The following is a 20,355-nucleotide window of genomic DNA, read 5'->3' on the forward strand; positions in this document are numbered from 1 at the left end:
CAACCTTTATCTGCTTGTCCCTCCTTTGCTCAATCCTATTGTGTATGCGGTAAAGACCAAACAGATTCGAGATCGAGTGTCCAAGATTTTCTCCTCTAAAGATGCATCTTGATTTCTCATTTAACTCTTTTTAAATAATAAAATTTCACTTTGAGAAATACTAGTTTGGGGTCAGATTTTGTGCTTTCTCAAGTTCATTTGTGCTGCTGAAATATACAGTTCTAGATTTTACTTTGGAGACAAAATCTGTCGTCTATGTAAACAATTTTAACTTTTATGAATATACAATCAACTCATCAGTAGATGGTATAAAAGGCAGAAAACATGAAGACTTGTTTCTGACTTAGTAAATGAAAATTTTTCTTTAATCTTTCAGTGAGGATGTTTCTTAAAGACACAAATAAAATTTACATAACTTCCTTTTTTTTCCTTCCAAGATCCCATCCTGGATGCCACATTGCATTTAATTTTCAGGTCTCTATACGATGCTCTTGGCTATACCTTTCTGAGACTTCCCTTGTTTCTAATGACTTTCAAAACATTGAAGAGTAGGGTTCAGGTATTTCATAGGAATCTTTTCCATTGGAATTTATCTGATGTCATTGTATTGATTATATTGGAATTATGTGCTTTGGGGAGGAAAATCATAGCTGTTGAAGTCCCATGTTGATGACATACCAAAGGTACATATTATCAACATAATTTATCCATTGTGTGTATTGACCTTAATTGTCAGATTTCTCCATTTTAATTCCATTTAATTTCATTTTCATACTGAACTTTTGGAACTTTTGAACTTTTTGCTTAACCAATGGAGCCACCCAGCTCCCCATCATCTACACATTTTAAAATATATTATACTTTTTTTTTGTTTGTTTATATTATCTGGGATGGCTGGTGGATTTTATTTTCTCTTTCTTAATTAATTTTTTACCATTTAATTTCTCGTGTATCTTTGGCCTATATTTGACACTTAAACACTTGCTGACATTAACTGTTTTGTGTCACTTGATATGTTTTTCACTGAGATAAGAAATTTTTTTAGAAAAAAAAATACATTTTTTAAAGATAGTTTGTGTGGGGGAATAAGTGCAAAATGCCCACTTTGGGGTATGTTGAATTAAATAAATAGGACCCTCTAGGAGATATACCCAGTTGGGAACTCTATTTAAACATTTTGAAAAATACCTTTATTAGTTGATCTTAATATTTTCAATGGCTATTATGGCAGTGAGCATTGGTGTGTATGGAAGGTTGTGTTGACTATTGTGATAATTATGTTTCATCCATTGTTTCATTGAATTCTGACTTTAGCACTATAAAGTATAAAAATTATTTTCCATGTTTCTCAATGATGAAGTTAGGATTTCTAATGTTAAAAATGACACTCATCCAGCTATTAGTGATGGGTGGGAAGCTATTAAATGACGTTTCCCCCCAAAACCCAGTCTAAAATATCTGATTAACCCACTCAATATAGACTCATTGAAGAAATGGAAGAACTACATGATAATTATAAGGAAACACAATTATTTTCAACATAAAACAAAGATGTTGATAAGATACATGCACAGTCATTAACAAATAAGAATGTGGCTGTAGATGAAACACCTAAAAATGTAAAGTTTTTGAGGAATTAATTCGAGAGCACAGAATGTTCATGTAATGTCCACAAAATAAATACCAGTCCTGATCAAAAACTAACAGTTTCCAATTCAATGAACCTTTCATTCCATGGTGATCTAAAGTAAAACAATATTTTGAACAGAGCATTTTACAGATATGCCCGATGTAATTTATTCTGTGTTCCCTACATAATAAAATTAACATTAGATTAAGAAGTGAATCATTTTCAACTTTAGCACTAAATGAATGTGACCAAAACAAATTGATATTCACAAAAGAAAAAGAAGGAAGGAAGGAAGGAAGGAAGGCAGGCAGGCAAAAGAGGGGGGAATGGCATGTGGATAAAGTAGTATTTTCAGAGATTTTTTTAGCGTTTTACTTAAGTCTGGAAAGCATAGTTATAATGTTACCGGGCTATACTGATTGGACATTTCTCTGGTAAAATAGAAGCAATTCTTGCTTGGGGTCTTGTCAAAATATTGTAGTAGATTTATCACTTATAAGGAGTTTTAAGAAAACTGAAGAAATGTACCACAATATCTAAAAGAAAGGAAGATGTGGGGGATAAAAAAATAAAGTGTTTAGAGGAATAAGCTCCCATAATCATAAAGCAAGTAATTGTGAGCACATTGGTGGATAATATTGCACTATAAGGAGCATATATTTTGAAAGCCAGAGTTCCGGGGTTCAATTCTGCATTGCTTTGTGCTAGGCAAGTTACCTTTATGCCATTTACTTAAACTTTCTGTGCCTCAGTTTCCTACTTGGTACAGTGAGAATAATAATACCATCTATATCACAGTATAGTTTTGTGAACAAAAGGAGTAAATACATATAAAGAGATTAGTAAACAGCCAAACCCACAGTGATCATTATTTGAGTGTTAAGCAATTATTAGAACTATTACAATAAGAAAAATGAAACTTGAAAATAATGACTTTTACTCAGGAATTTTTAATCAGTGCAGGTAACAATTGAATTGGGAAAAAAATCATGTTTATAAATGACATTGTCCAATGTACTGAGAATTTTAAAATTATTATAATAATCTTAGTTATTTCACATTTGTGAATATTATAAAATATTATCCACAAATATAGAATACAAAGTAATGTCAATAATAAATAAATAACAATTATTGAAAATATTTATTGAAAGCTTCCCATGAAGCTTATTTCTAAGAGAAAGAAAAGGAAATATTAAAAAACGAAAATAGAGAGAAAAATGTACAACATCACATATCCCTCCTGAGAGGTATAAATGAATTGAGAAATATCATCTTGAGACAAAGCTGCAACTATTATGAATGTACCATAATTGTATTAAACAGATTCTGCCTATATGGGTTTTTATTTACGTATTTTAGTTTTCAGAAATCTTCTTGTTTGGAAAGAAGAGACTAACCACTCGGTCACGAATCTGCTTGGTCTTGACACCATACACCAGAGGATTGACTGTGGGAGGCACCAAAAGATACAAACTTGCAAAAATTATATGAATGCTTGGAGGTACCTTCTTGCCAATGCGGTGAGTTAGGAAACTAAATAGCGCAGGTGTGTAGGACACAAGTATAGTGCAGACATGAGCAGCACAGGTGCCCAGTGCCTTCGAGCGGGCATTCTGGGAAGACAGCCGGAAGACTGCCTGGAGGATTTTAATATAGGATGTGGTTATGAGCCCTAGGTCCAACACCATCACTGAAAGGGCCACAGAGATTCCATATGCTCTGTTAATGAGGGTGTTGGCACTGGCCAACTTCACCACAGCCATATGTTCACAGTAGGCATGGTTGATAACATATTTAGTGTAATATGGTAGCCTTTTAATAAGAAGAGGACAGGGCAAAACCATAAAGGCAGCTCGGGTCGTACCAGCAAGTCCCATTTTAATGATCATTGGTGTTGTCAGGATGGTTGTATAACGTAGTGGGATACAAATAGCTACATAGCGGTCAAACGCCATGGCAACCAAGAGGGCTGACTCCACTATGCAGAATGTGTGGATAAAATACATTTGTGCTAGGCAGATACTAAAATCAAACCTGTGAGCATCCAACCAGAAGATACCAAGCAACTTGGGGGCTATGGAAGAGGCAAGAGCCATATCATTCACTGCCAGCATACAAAGGAAGAAATACATAGGCTGGTGGAGGCTTGGTTCTAGTTTGATGGTGATGATGATTACGCTGTTCCCCAGTAGGGCCAGGGCAAACAGGAGGAAGACAGGGATGCCAATCCAGCGATGAAAAGCTTGCAAACCAGGAATACCAACCAGGAAAAAAGATGAGATGTAGTGGTGTGTAGCATTGTCTGCCATGTTAAAACTGGAAAGTTTGCAAGCTTGGATATAAAGTAACCAGGCTAATCCCCTCTGGGCAGAAAACAGGATGGCAGAGTAATCCTGCTAGCACCTGAAAGGTTAAAGCTTGAAATCATCAGTAAACCACTTTATTCTGAGTCTCAAATCTTCATCTGCAAATGAGAAAACTGTGTTCATATTTCAGAAAATTTTTCCTGAATTTTGGAATTTTATTTAATTCTACTCTATTTTTTTATTTCCTACTAGAGGATCAGTTAGTAATAAAATGACCTCATGGTTATGTCAAAGTCAGTGTTGGTTTCTGTGATACAAACAGTAAAAAAAAAAAAAAAAAAAGTTAAGTCTTGTCAAGGACGTTGAGATCAAGTATAGATATACGTGAATAAACACACATACACACAATAATTAACAAATATTTCAAAGTGCAATCATTATTTTAATAATACTGTTATTCATAAAGAACATAACTAATCAGGAATTCAGAATAAGATCTTATCCCAATAGGGAAGAACAAAGCTTATAAAAATTAAATACAATAAGTGCCTTATCATCAAAGACAAATTTATTCCTATTTTAGAAGAATTGCTCAAGATGATCTGAAAGTGGAAGAAAGAACAGATGATCTGAAGGTGGACAGCATAACACAATCATATAAACAGGGAAAAGGAGGAAGATTTTAATTTCTTTATGCTGGTAAATGATTTAAAGTTGCTACAAATAAGCAGATTAGTGGTTAATAAACTATTTTCTGCAAAGCCATCACTCTCAGCTATAAACTCAGCCCTACCTCTGGCTGGCTCCAGACCTGCCTAATGATAGTGAAGAGCAAATCAGGTACAATTCAGCCTGACTCAGCTGCAAAAATATTTTCGTATGACTCTTGTTCTGACCATATCCTTTAGTTTTGATAACTCATCTGTTTTTCTTCCTACCATCCAGTTTCTACCTAATATTTTAATTCTGGAACATGCACTCTACTCTTCTTAAATTTACTCTTTTAAATTTACTGCTTCTTAAATTTATCTCAATTTCTGTTCACTAACTCCACTGATGTGAAAGCTCATGATCTAATGAGAAATATTCTGAATGGCAAAGCTTCCTTTTATGAAGGTCTAAATACTACCTGTGTAGGGAAAAAAACTTTCTGGCTATGGAATCTGCATTCCACTATTAAGCATACTACAACTGGGACTATATGAATATCTGAGGTATTTTGTAAGGAATTGAAAAATGTCAAATGAGTCATAAAATGTTTCAGAAAAAAAAACAGAGCTTAAACTTCAGCCACAATATAGAAACCTAGAGTTGTAGAAATTATTAGATATGGATGAAGCCTGTAAATCCAGACAGAGAACTTCAGACAAAATATACAGGACATAAAAAATTCAAACTAAGAAAGTCTTTTAAGTATGTATTAAACTTTTGCTCTTGGAGATCCTCACATAATTGTTTTCCACTTGGAAACTTGTTTTGCCAAGTTTCATTCTTGTATCTTCTTCTGAGAGTCCCAAACATGCGAGAGACTAATTTACCTAGAAATATAGGCATATACATTTTAACTAGGAAACATTACTTACGACTGCAAACAAGAGTAATTACTTTTGGTAATGCTCTTGGTATATGCAAATACTTCAAGATCATCTTTTAGTTTTCAGTAAATTAATTTATAAAATAACAACATATTTAATCTATACCAAGAGAAAATAAGAGCAGTGACTTCCCATTAAACAAAAGTTTTCTGTGAGAGCCCTAGAGCAGGGCACATAAGAAATTACAGAGGATGCCCCCCACATGGCAGTCTGCTTGTTATCATCTCCACTTCTACCTAGAAGGTCTTCTCTATCTTCTCTCAGGCTTAGTTTGAAAGAAATATTGAAAAAATCCATTTGTTTCCATCAGGCTATTCTTTATATTATGTTCGGCAGACAGTCTGGGAGGACAGAGTATCTATTAACACAACCATCTCTGGTGTTTCTGAGTCATGTTAAGTACCCTATTCCTTCTGACTCCATGGGCTTTGCCATTTTGCCTGTTTCTGGGTCAACCCATTTTGCCTGTTTCTGAATCTGCCACATCAGAGTAGAGGACTCTATACCTTGGCAAATACCATGGCAAATACCACGACATTTTTTATACAGTGCTTTTGAATGCATTATCTATTTCATATTAATGTATTATAATAATAACACAAATATATCCCACACTAAAATCAGTAAGTTCTCCCATCCTTCCCCCATGTGATTATATCTTACATGCTGGCCACAATGGCCACCCAGAAATTAAATTAGGAAATCACAGAATTTTCCTTACCTCCTCAATCTCTTTATATCTAATACTTCAGTCAGCAACCATGAAGTCCTTGTTTCTGTTAGAGCTCTTACTGTACACTTTGTAAGCATTTATTTTCATGTCAACCATGTTCATCAGTGTGAACTCCCAAAGGAAGTTTCTGAATCTTAACTTTCAGTAGATTCTGAGAGAAAGATGGGATGTTTCTGTACTTCCTCTTCAGTTTCTTAAGAATTTCACAGATTTTTATCTTGCTTCCAAGGCTTCTGATCTCCCAGAGAAAGGTTACATAACCATAAACTTCCCTATAGCAGAAATTTCCAAGCTTCTTCCATAAACAGGGTCTGTGTGTGTGTGTGTGTGTGTGTGTGTGTGTGTGTGTGTTTAAGATTTTGTTTGGTTCCTCTTCTACTACCAAATCATATTACTCAATATCCATTATGTCTCATAAAGGTGTATCATCATTTATGTTTACAGATCATGCCTTCCCATTTTACTTTCACCTGCGTTATCTTAAATTCCATCTCACAAACCACAATATATTGCAGATGATAATAAAAGCAACTACTATTCTCTGAAAATCTTCAAATGTTCATTTTCCATTGGAGCATCTAGGTCAATATGCTATGCGGGGCTGGTTAAAAAGTATGACTGTGGTTGCCATTGGAGCAGTGAGGACTGTAGTTGAGTCATAGCTGCCGTTGATTTATAATGGGCTATCTAGATGCTCAGGAGGCCCCTCTATATGAAAGACGGATAGGTCCTTTAGGAGAGAAGAGGACAAAGGAAAAGAGTACTGGGCCAGGACTGAGCACAAAACAGTAACAATGTCTCTCTAGAACAGCTATTAAACTCCCCGGAGCTTGTATGTGGGTAGTACTCCTGTGTTTCTCCTTTGGAGGATACTGTCTTGAGAGACTCTCTCACAATGCCCAGTTGAATGAGATGGCTGAGATGTCCACCAAATATGCAATTCACGGAAGTAATCTGTGAGAAGGGTTAGAGAAAATCAATTTACTGTGGGAAAACTATCTGAAAATTAAGAGAAGCAAATTGTTAACCTTAATTCCAGTATGATTATCATTGAATTTGCACCTATGTCTTGGGAAAAGATTAATAGTCTGAAAGTGTAAAGGTAGCTCAGGGCATTGCATGATCTCTGATTGTTTTCCTTTTTCTCTTGTATGATTTTACTGACACAATTCTCATACATTGGTCACCTTGCATTTCTCCTCCCCTATTAACACGTGCTCACATGCATGTACAGCCTTGTGTATTCAGTCCTTCAGAGTTGATGAGTCAGGATTGCTCTCTGCTGTGACTAAACTTGTCTATCATCCCTCCAGCTGTGCAATAAATGATCATACTTATTTCCTTACGTTTCTGATAATTTCAAGCTATGTTCTTCTGATCTGATATAGAGGCATAAAGAGGGTTTCAGGGTCCTTTTAATTTCTACCTCCCTCCTTACCCAGAGTAAGATCATCTACTTACATGTAGAGTGTCTTATGTCCCATTTTCTCTGCCGTAAACTGATTTTACTCTTCAGTTTTCTATTGGAGATTCTGTATTTTTCTTGCAGTTGTGCAGGAATTAGATTTTCCTATCTAAGTCTTGCCAAAGGCATTGCAAGCACCTCTCCCAATTGATCTCTTACCTTTGTCTGTGATGTTCTTAGCGCTACAAAAATCCTGCATTTGACAAAAAGTCATGAAAATTTCACAGTATGTTCTTGTGCTTTTGGAATTTTTTTGTCTTTCATATACTTATTTGTTATCTTCCCGCATTACCTTCTACTAACTTCCTAGCTTTAACTTAAGCTTTTGGGCTTTCATTTGCTTGGACTTCACCATGTTTTCTATAGGACATAAGGTAGAGGTCTACTTTTATTTATTTATTTTATAAAAATAAGCCCATTTTATCAGAAGCATCTAAAATATGTTTGTTATTTTCCATTATTTTGTGGTGTCATCTTAAATGTATACTAAATTCCTGTATATAAATGAATGTTTCTTTACTTTCTAGTTATTTTTATGTTTATATTTATCTTTTTGTGCTTATATATGACATTTCATTGCCATGCCTTAGTAGTATGCTTTGAGAGCTCTTGCTGTTACTTCTCAAAAGTAAATGTTCAATCTATGAACACTTAATTTTCATATAACTTTAGAGTTGGTTTTCAAGTTCCTAAAAAATGCAACTGAAATATTGGTTTGTATTGCATTGATTTTGTGACTGAGAAGAGAACATTCTAATATTTTACTCATTCACTCAGATCATTTCTATGTCTGTTAATTGAATCAAAATAAAAAATTATCCATAAAGGTGTTTAATATTTTTGGCTGGTTTGTAGATACTTTATAACATTTCTTTCTATTAAAATAGAATATTATATTTAATCGTAATTTAAAAATCTATAGTACTTGAACAGAAAATTATTATCTAAGTTGATCTCATGTCAAAAATAATAATTAGAAGGTGTTCTTCTATGCACTAACTGGTTTTGCTAAGAAAATTAACATATCATCCATAAAGGACAACTTAATTTCTTCTTGTCCTATTCTTACACATCATATTTCTTTGTGTATCTTTATAACATTGACAAATTGTCTATTTGGTATTTGAGCACTGAATTTGAAACAAATATACTTTATGTATTTTTTATTATTATGTTCTCTAAATCCCTGTTACATCAAAATGATGGAGAGTTTTATTCAAAAAATCATTTTGTTAGTTTTCTTATATCAATTCCTGAGAAAAGGATGCTGGTAATTGTTGCTTTTTTTATTTCCAACTTTATTTCTGTGTGGTTTGGTTTCATGAATTTTGAAATTAGTTATTAGATAAAAGCACTTGCATAATTGTTATGCCTTATTGATGAATAGTCACCTTTATAATTAGAAACTGTTCCTCTATCTCTTGTAATACTCCTGGTCTTGATGTATATTTGTCTGTATTAATATATCAATTCTACTTTTTTTATAAAGAGCCCTTGGTGGCATCACAATTCCGGACTTCAAGCTCTATTACAAAGCTGTCATCATCAAGAGAGCATGGTACTGGCACAAAAACAGACACATAGATCAATGGAACAGAATAGAGAGCCCAGAAATAGACCCTCAACTCTATGGTCAACTAATCTTTGACAAAGCAGGAAAGAATGTCCAATGGAAAAAAGACAGTCTCTTCAATAAATGGTATTGGGAAAATTGGACAGCCACATGCAGAAAAATGAAATTGGATCATTTCCTTACACCACACACGAAAATAGACTCAAAATGGAAGAAGGACCTCAATGTGAGAAAGGAATCCACCAAAATCCTTGAGGAGAACACAGGCAGCAACCTCTTCGACCTCAGCCGTAGCAACATCTTCCTAGGAACATCGCCAAAGGCAAGGGAAGCAAGGGCAAAAATGAACTATTGGGATTTTATCAAGATCAAAATCTTTTGCACAGCAAAGGAAACAGTTAACAAAACCAAAAGACAACTGACAGAATGGGAGAAGATATTTTTCCTATTTTCTTTTTTTACTTTTAACCTACCTACACTACCTACAAATTTTTAATTAAACTCATTATCATAAGGAAGAGTTCACTTTTTTCTTTCATCATACAATATGATAGGATTTAACATATGTATAGAGTCATTTAACCTCCACTGTAATCATGATGTTAGAAAACATCCAACTATATTACATTGTATGGATTTAGTACAATGTGTTTATCCATTCACTCATTGAAGAACATTTGGGTTATTTCCATTACTAGGCAATTATTCATACAACTACTATATTCATCCAGGTGTAGCTTTTGAATGAGCATAACATTTTAATTTTTCTAGTGTTACCCATTCCTGAAAAAGGAATTGATAAATCAAGCAAGCATAAAATCAGGCAGGACCTTGGGATACCTGGGTGGCTCAGTCTGTTAAGTGTCTGCCTTTGGTTCAGGTCATGATACCAGGGTCCTCGGATCTAGTCCCTCATCAGCCTCCCAGCTCAGCAGGAAGCATATTTCTCCCTCTGCCTGCTGCTCCCCCTTGCTTGGGCTTGCTCTCTCTCTCTCTGACAAATAAATAAATAAAATCTTTTTAAAAAATCAAGTAGGACCAGAATATAAATACAAATCAATATGATCTATTAAATAAGATCAAATTATGGAAAATAAGGCAAACTTTAATTTAAAATAATAGAAATCATACAAAGTATGTTCTCAGACAATAATGGAATTACACTTGATACCAATAATAGAATGATACCTAGCAAATCCCCAAAGTATTTGGGAATTAAGCAATATACCTCTAAATAACATACATCAAGGATGAGTTCTTAAGAGAAATTTATATGATATGCCCATGCCTTCTGCTGTCCATAGCTTCTGATGAGAGACCAGCTACAAATTTTATTGGGAATCCTATGAATGCAATGATTCATTCTCCCCTTTCAGCCTCAAGATTCTTTTTATCTTCAATTGACTTTTGTCAATTTAACTATGATGTGTCTATATATGAATATCTTTGAGGTTATCTCACTTATTGGTGTTTTATTTTTATACTTAAAAGCATTTGTCAAGGTCTTGGGTATAGAGATTAATGTTTTTCATTAAATTTGGGATATTTTCTGCTATTACTTTTTAAAGTATCCCCCCCACAATTTTCTTTCTCTCCTCTTCTCTTAACGACTCCCATCAGTATATGTCAGTATACTTTTGGGTATCCTATAGGTCCTTAAGGCTTTGTTCATTTTCTTCATTCTTTTCCGTTTCTGTTCCTCAAAGAGGATAATCTCAATTGACCTCTCTTCATGTGATTACTTCTCTCTTCTGCCACCTCAGTTCTGCTGTTTATGTAGTCATTTTCAACTTTCAGTTATTTTTCTTTGTAACTGCAGGATTTAAATACTCGAATTCAGTAATTGTCAGCTTTGAATTCTGGTTAGGACCCTGGACAGAATGGAGGGATAGACTGCAAAATGTGAAGATTTGTTTCAAATACCTTATCCTTGTCATTGATCTAGATTTGTGGTTTCCTCTGTTCAGACTTATAATTTTGCTTTCAGGCTTTTAATACTTCTTTTTTTTTTTTAAGATTTTATTTATTTATTTGACAGAGAGATCACAAGTAGGCAGAGAGGCAGGCAGAGAGAAAGAGGAGGAAACAGGCTCCCTGCTGAGCAGAGAACCTAGTGCAGGGCTCGATCCCAGTACCTGGGATCATGACCTGAGCTGAAGGCAGAGGCTTTAACCCACTGAGCCAGCCAGGTGCCCCTAATACTTCTTTTCTTCATTTTTATTTTACCTGTTTTAAAGTATTCTTCATCTTACATACACACAGACTTATGTGTATTAGTGGTTTCCCCATATTTAATAATTGACAACGATATCTGGAAAATAATCTCTCATCATCAGCAGTTTAAAATTAACACTTAACTGGTTTACAATTATACTAAGTTCTAAAAACTAGCCCAGTACATTTTATGATGAGTCATTTAATCCTTTATTACTCTTCTGAATTAAATTCTCATAATGTCTTATTTTATAAATGTTAGAGTTGAAGCTTGTACCAGCCTAAGAACATACCCAAAGGCACACGATAAAAAAGCAGTGGTGCCAGATTTTAAACCCAAACATCCAGATGAAAGACTGTACTCTTTACCACAACACAATGTTGTTCAATCAGGTGAGGTTATCCCACCCAGGAATAATTGCAAATGTCCTGTGTGATGAAAGAGGCCAAAAGCCCTGTTAATTTTTACTTTTTAAGCCCACTGAGTTAGTGTTAAATTGAATACATGTATGGACAAATTGGGGATTAATAAGAATCACAATGTTTTGTCCAATTATTGGTTTGTTAAAAGAAATTTCTCTTGGTTTTGATTATGACAAGTCGTCATGTAATTATTCCAGAATATGTTGTGAGCCATAAAAGGTCATTATTTCCCTTATCAGAAGTCTAGGCTGCAGGAAGCTTGCTGCTGTTATGGCTCATATATACATACTTTCGGTAATGAATTCTAGAATTAAAGTTTGTTTAAAGATATATCAGTTAATAAAAATAAAACTTCTGGTTATCATGAATTGGTAAATGTATTTTTGGGAATCAAAGTGACCAGACTGAGAAGGACAAATACCATATGATTTCACTCACATGTAAATCTAAAAAACAAACCAAATGAATGAACAAAAGGCAGAATCAGACCTATAAATAGAGCACAAATCAGTGGTTGCCAGTGGAAACGAGGATGAGACAATGGGCAAAAGGGGTGAAGGAGAGTGGGAGATACAGGCTTCCAGGTATGGAATGAATGCAGCATGGGAATAAAAGCTTCTGCACAGGAAATACGGTCAATGAGGACGTAATAGCATTGTATGGTGACAGATGGTATCTGTGCAGCAGATGCGATGCTTGAGAGCACAACATAATGTAGAGGGATGTTGGATATTTATGTTGCTCATCTGAAACTAATGTAACATAGTGTGTTGACTATACTGAAAGAAAGAGACTAATTCCCACCCCCCCCCCGACTAAATTAACTGAGAGTTTTTATATTCTGATAATACTTGTTTAGTTATTTCACATTTGGAGATGTGATGTAAATAACTTTGAAATAATTCCATATTAAAATATATGGGGGCACCTGGGTAGCACAGTCAATTAAGTGTCCAACTCTTGGTTGCAGTTCAGGTCATGATCTCAGGGTCATGCGATCAGGGCCCCTCTCAGGCTCCACATTCACACAGAGTCTGCTTGAGATTCTCTTCCTCTCCCTCTGCCCCTCCTGCTTGTATGCACTCTCTCAAAAATAAATAAATAAATATTTTTAAAAAATAAGATAAAATACATAGAAAATTATAAAATTGGTGAAAATATTAAATGTTTTCCATATGACATATGATTTGATTTGAGTTCATTTCAGTAAACTGAAAACATAAATTTATATAATACAATTTTTTATGTAACTGGACAGCATAAACTCTTCCTGCTGCAAGGCATAAGGAGAACCCAGAAAGAACAGGTGGAGACTACTTTCTGTTACTCATCAGGGTAGCCATAACTTTTAATAATCATGTTTTACTAATTTGGGCTGAAATTTACGTATTTTAGTTTTCAGAAATCTTCTTGTTTGGAAGAAGAGATTAACCACTTGTTCACGAATCTGCTTGGTCTTGACACCATACACCAGAGGATTGACTGTGGGAGGCACCAAAAGATACAAACTTGCAAAAATTATATGAATGCTTGGAGGTACCATCTTGCCAATGTGGTGAGTTAGGAAACTAAACAGCGCAGTGTAGGACACAAGTACAGTGCAGACATGAGCAGCACAGGTGCCCAGTGCCTTCGAGCAGGAATTCTGGGAAGACAGCCGGAAGACTGCCTGGAGGATTTTGATATAGGATGTGGCTATGAGCCCTAGGTCCAACACCATCACTGAAAGGGCCACAGAGATTCCATATACTCTGTTAACGAAGGTGTTGGCACTGGCCAACTTCACCACAGCCATGTGTTCACAGTTGGCATGGTTGATGGCATATTTAGTGTAATATGGTAGCCTTTTAATAAGAAGAAGACAGGGCAAAACCATAAAAAATAGCTCGGGTCATACCAGCTAAACCCATTTTAATGACCATTGGTGTTGTCAGGATGGTTGTATAACACAGTGGGATACAAATAGCTACATAGCGGTCAAATGCCATGGTAACCAAGAGGGCTGACTCCACTATGCAGAATGTGTGAATGCAATATAACTGTATAAGGCACAAATCAAAGTCAATCCAATGTGCATCCATTCAGAAGATACCAAGCATCTTGGGGGCTGTGGAAGAGGCAAGAGCCATGTCATTCACTGCCAGCATACAAAGGAAGAAATACATAGGCTGGTGGAGGCTTGATTCTAGTTTGATGGTGATGATGATTACGCTATTCCCCCGTAGGGCCAGGGCAAACAGGAGGAAGACAGGGATGCCAATCCAGCAGTGAAAAGCTTGCAAACCAGGAATACCAACCAGGAAAAAAGATGAGATATAGTGATGTGTAGCATTGTCTGCCATGTTAAAACTGGAAAGTTTGCAAACTTGGATGCAAAGTAGACAGGCTAGTTCCCTATGGGCCAAAATCAGGTTGACAGAAAGACTGATTCACTATATGGAGACTCCAGGCATACTAAGATAGCCTATCTAAAGGGCTGACTCTTCCCTGAAACTTCTGGAAGCTGCTGGGTCAATCACTTCACTATTATGAACCTCAGGATCTTCATTTGCAAATAAAAAGTTTGAATCAAGTTCTTTTTAAATTTTCTCTTCTCTGTTCAATCTTATTCTTGTCTACACTTTCATTTTTATCTACCAAGCATACAGGTCATGATAAAATTTCTGCTTCTTTGTGTCTAGGAGTTTTCTGAATTGTGTGACATCAACTTTGCTTTAAGAAAGGCAAAGGCCACTCCTCTCAGGGAATTCTCGATCAAGTATAGAAATACATGCAGGCATACACAAACACATGGGTGCATGCATGCATATATATAATAATTTGTAGGTTATGTAAAAGGCAATTATAATCTTAACAACATGGTTGTCTACAGACAAATAGTCAGGAATGCAGAATAAGAGAATAAGAAATCCAAGCAGCTTAAATATAACCAAAATTCTTGTGAACATTAAAAATAATAAACCCATGGAAAATGCTTTCTTATTTCAGAAAAGATCTTAAAGATAATCAGAAGGACAGGTTATTAGAAGCATGTCTCAAAAGTGAGGAATATCAGCTGAAAACAGTAGAAAAACATGAATCTGCCAGAGTTTTAAATTAATATTCTCCAGAAAACAGTTTTTTTTTTTTTCCCCCAATGGCTATTGTTAGGGTCCGTGATCAAAGGAACGAGACTGATATAAAGCAAAAACCAAACAAAGCTTTATTTCACGCCAAGTATCAAAAATCAAACTGACCGGTCAGGGCTGTCTCTTACGAAAAGACAATGACGATGATTCCAACAAGGTCACTCCCAAGAAGGCCTCTCCAGACGAGGCTGCTCAGCAGATGAGGCCGCTCCCCGGTTGGAGTCGCTACCCAAGAAGAGGCCACTCCCAAGAAGGCCGCTGCTGGTGAGGTCGCTCCCCGGACAGGGCCACTCTCAAGAAGAGGCGATGACGACAGAGATGATGACAGGGAGGACACCACCGATGACACAGATTCTGCTCCCCATGACACCACTCTGACAAGGCTGCTCTGGCGAGGCTGCTCCCCAGACAAGGCTGCTCCGGTGAGGCCGCTCTGGAGGAAGCCTCTTCCCTGATGATGCTGCTCCTGCAGGGCCGCTCACTGAGGAGGCCTCTTCCCAGACGAAGCCGCTCCCCGGAATGACACAGCTCTGGCGAGGCAGCGGCTCAGTGTTCCCAGCGAGGTTGCTGCCATCTAGGCCGTTTCCCCCGGCGCTGCTGCCCAGGGTTGCAGTGTGTGGGCGGGGCCGCTGGCGTCGGGGCCGCTGGTGTCTCGGTGCCGCAGGCGTCTCAGGGCTGCAGGCATCGGGGCACTGGTGGTGCGGGACCGCTGGCATCGGGACCGCTGGCGTCTGGACCACTGGCGGCTCAGGGCCACTGGCGTCAGGACCGCTGGCATCTGGACCGCTGGGGGCTTGGGGCTGCTGGCGGCTCAGGGCCGCTGGTGGCCGGGACTGCTGGCCTCTGGACCACGGGCGGCTCGGGACCACCGGCAGCTCGGGGCCACCGGCAGCCAGACTACTGGCGGCGCTTATAGCTCTTACAAGAGCTGTTACAGCTTTTCTTCTGCTCCTGCTGACTCTTCTTCTGCTGCTCCTGCTGGCTCTCCTTCTTTTGCTCCTTCTTCTCTCCTCTGACAGCTCTCCTTCTCCCCTCGACAGCCTCGCAGACCAACCTTTATGGGAGTGGTTGAGCCCCGCCCCTACACAGGCGGCCAATTGAATCCCAATTCACCCCAGTGGATATACGCACGCCCCACCGATTGGGCGTCTCCACCCAGCCTGTCCCGCCCCTACATCTGGGGTCCACCAGCCAGTTCCTATGGGAGGGGCAGGACCTTACAGCTATATCTCCACAACTTTTTATTTAATTCTAAAACAAGTACCTATATGAGTACATTTATCAGTCCATCCAATTTGAATAAGTGTATACTGTTTCAAGTAATAAGGAAAAACTGTTTTGTTGTTTTTTTTTTTGGCGCCATCCAAGGAAAGTTAACTTTATTCAACATCTCATCAAGTAACCATACACAACTTTTTTAAAGATTTTATTTATTTATTTGAGAGAGAATGAGAGAGAGAGCACAAGAAGGGGAGGTCAGAGGGAGGAGCAGACTCCCTTCTGTGCAGGGAGCCCTATGCAGGACTCAATCCCAGGACTCCAGGATCATGACCTGAGCTGAAGGCAGTTCATTACCAAACTGAGCCACTCACACATCCACCATACACAATTTTTAAAAAGATTTACATGAAAGTTAATTTAACGTTTTAAGCGATGGGGGGGAAGTTGTAAAGAAGTTACTTGCCCTCAGAATTTTTTTTTTTTTTTTGGAAAATTTTATTTCTTCATCCTTTCAGATATTTGAAACATTGTTATCAACACACATTTTCTGCTAATGGGAATAATGCAAGTTCATTTGGTATTCTGCCTCCTCTGAATCCTGGCCTTGATCCTAGCTTTGAACCACCATTGCCTAATGGTAAGGAAGAGCAAAACAACTTCCATCCAGTCCCCCAGGTCTGAGTGCCACAAGCATCTTCTCATGTTCCTTCACTGATCTGGTCCTTTTGGTCTAGTAATGGCCCTCAAACCCTCTTCTGAGGATCAAATTTCCTCCTAATATCATAATTCTGGAATGCACACCCCAGTCTTCATAACATGCTTTTTTAAAATTTGTAATTGTCCCCAATATTTGCTCCTAAACTCAACTGATATGAAAGTTCAATAAATATTAATAAATATTCCTACTGACAATACCTCTTTGTTTGAATGTCCATATAATATCTGTGAGGGAAGAACTTTTTGCTTATAATATGCATATTGTCCTTTTAAGCATATGCTACTCTGGACCTATGTGAGTAAATATCTGAGGTATTTCCTTATAAGAAAGTGAAAATTCAAATTTGAGTTAATCATTATAAATATTTCAGGAAAATTCAGAATTTAAACTTTATCCCAAATACAAAGGGCCAGAGTTAGGTTAGGGATTGCCGCATTGGATGTGAGTCCCATAACCTCAGGTAGAATGGTATATAGATATAGATATAGATGATATAGATATAGATATAGATATAGATATAGATATAGATAATACTTGATGAGAGATATCAAACAAGCAGTAATTTTAGCAAACCCCAAAGTGGGGAAAATATGAAGAAAGCCGCACTTAGGCATATCATAATCAAAGTACTGAAAATTGTAAGGGCCTACTTAGTACTAGCTTCATCCTCATAGAATAGCCATCTTGATATATAGGTAGTGAACTTAGATTGAACCTGCCCCTTCCCCCAAAGGGAAAACGCTTAGAAATACAGCCGGCTAATAAAATACGGCCAAATAGCCCCAATAACGGAGCAGGATATGTCAGGCTGACCAGAGATAACGGAGTCCAGATACAAGGATGTGTTCGGCCAGGTGGAAACGTCCAACCAAGGGAAAGCTCACGTATTACCTCCCTACCCGCCAAGGACATGTCCAGCCAGATAGAAATGTCCAATCAAGGGGAAGCGCACGTATTACCCGCCAAGGAGTGTGAGCCCCACCTATCAGACACCAAACAAAGGCGCCAATTTCAGCCAAGGTCATAGGCTAAATTAGATGACAATCACGGGATAAAATGTAATCCAATTGGCCGACTGTGTGTAACCTAGCATAATTGTATGATGTTTTCTGTGCGCTACATTCTCATTGGTCAAACCCAATTATATGGCTTTTACTCTATAAAAATTGGCCTATGAGAATAGAAGGTCATCACTTTCCTTTGTGAAAGGCGACCCCGAACGTTCGGATCCGGTTTTTGGTGCTGGCGCGAAATAAAGCCCTGCTTAACTTTTGCTTTGTATCAGTCTCGTCCTTTTGTCTACGGACCCTTTCAAAAATCAATGATAAATGTAATTGGAACATTCATTTTAAGGAACAGCAATAAAAATGATGGCTGTTTTCTCATCAGAATCAATAAATTTCAGAAGATAAAAAAACCATATATTTGAAGAAAAAAATTGACAATCTGAGATTCTACATGCAGAAAAAAATCTTTCAAAAATGGGAGCATAAGAACTTGGGGCAAGAAACTTCTAGTATTGAACACCTAAACTATAAAAGATTTTTAAGTTTAATATAAAGACTACTTGATACCTTTACAGGTTTTTTCCATGTTCCATGAATTTTTTCTCCTTTTGGGAAAACCAAAAATTCAAGAGGATGTTGTCAGAGAACTAGGTATGCGGCAAGTAAATAATACACCTGGAAACATAAACGTGATTTCTAGGTAGAAAAAAAAAATTACAAAGAACAAAATGTAAGTGTAAGGGCCTGGTTGGCCAGGGGGAGCCATTTCATTGTGGGCTTGGGTTGACCCTGCTGCTTCTCCCTTTTCCTCTGCCCCTGCTCCCACCAAACCCCAGCTTTGCACTCTCTCTGTCAAGTAAGTACATAAAATCTTAAAAAAAAAAAAAAAAAAAAAAGAGGAAATACTAAGAGATTTTAGGTAGCTTCAGTTTATAGAGGGACCGGGCTCCCTTAAGGGCATTAGAATGTGTAACAAAAGGAGCTATAAGTGAAACAACTCAAAGAGAAGAGCAGCCTATTTTGAATGAAGTCAATAATGTCATTCATTACCTTATATTTAGCAGACAGACTGCCCTGGAAGTCAGAAAGCCTGCCTACACCCTCTGGCTTCCTGTTAGTTCTGTTTTTGCATCTGTTTCTGAAACATACAAATACAATGTTCCTTCTGCCACCTGGACTTTAGCAATTTTACCTGCATCTGGGTTAGTTAGCAGAATCCCTTGCTGGCAATCTGCCACTCGAGAGAGCATTGTTCAAGGAGAGAATGCAATGTTTTCTATGTGATCGGTTTTATTATATATAACATGTTTATACCATGTCTCAAATAATCTCACTTCAAGATACCCACACAATATTCGCTATTTGCCTCAAAGCTCCCCCTACCATCTGCCTGTATCTCATTTGCTGGCAACAGCAGTCAGTCACACAGTCATTTAAACTAAAAATCTCAGAGTTATCCTTGACCCTATGCCCTTTATAGCTTTAACAGTACAGTTGAGCAGACATTACATCTTACTGAATTTAATTATTTGATATCCATCAGATACAGCATATGTCATTCATCCCCGTTTCCTGTAGCTTTGATATGCATTCCCTCCCATGTAGTCTGTGGCATAGCCTCCTAATTATCTCTCCTGTTTCTTTTTTTTCTTATAAATTCCACTTCCTCACATTATCAGCTTTCAAAAATCAGATGTGATTATTTTGCTTAAAATCTTATCACTGAAAACATTGTTGTTCGAACTAAAATTGTTAATTCACTCTGCAAGATTTTCTTACCTTTCTCAAGCTCCCAGACTTGCTACTACTTCCCTTCAGTGTGCTCCAGAACTTTTAGCAGTTCTGGGATCATGTTATATGGTTTTATTTACTTTTTTTTAATGACTTTAAACTGACTCTACCTTTGAACTTGATTAATTTTTTCCTTATTGGCTTAATAAACTTTTATCTATCTTTTTAATTCCTGATGAACATTTTCTGATTCTCTAAAGCATCTGTTGTCTACTTCAACCATTGATGACCCCTCCCTATGCAATAGTCCCATATCTTTCACACACACTGATGATCACAAATATTACATCTTGTGGAAGCTATTCCTTCACTTGTCCTAAGTACTCCACTATCAGTATGAGACATGAAATAAAAAGACCATATATTAAGGACTCTGTGTCTCCTATATTTTGCTCACTTTTTGATACAGAGGAAGCAACTAAACTATCAGTGATTTAATATTAACTGAGATACTCTTTCTGCCAGATAATGTCATATTACAATAGCATAAAGGTGATTTTGAATCCAGAGAGCACCTTATGTTCTATGTTGGCAAATGGGGAAGGTGG

The 20,355-nt window shown here is 37.1% G+C and overlaps 1 protein-coding gene and 1 pseudogene across 1 annotated transcript; both read right to left on the reverse strand.

Annotated features, from left to right (window-relative positions):
* Window positions 1–2,988: 2,988 nt before the first annotated feature.
* Window positions 2,989–3,942, reverse strand: LOC116864880 (putative olfactory receptor 52P1). Its single transcript, XM_032852695.1, has one exon. The coding sequence runs from the start codon at window positions 3,940–3,942 to the stop codon at window positions 2,989–2,991; it is 954 nt and encodes a 317-aa protein (XP_032708586.1).
* A 9,348-nt stretch (window positions 3,943–13,290) lies between these two features.
* LOC116864881 lies at window positions 13,291–14,284 on the reverse strand (annotated as a pseudogene).
* Window positions 14,285–20,355: the final 6,071 nt, after the last annotated feature.

The sequence above is a fragment of the Lontra canadensis genome, unplaced genomic scaffold (assembly GCF_010015895.1).
Source record: "Lontra canadensis isolate GAN:19392208 unplaced genomic scaffold, GSC_riverotter_1.0 scaffold7, whole genome shotgun sequence".
Lineage (NCBI taxonomy): Eukaryota > Metazoa > Chordata > Mammalia > Carnivora > Mustelidae > Lontra > Lontra canadensis.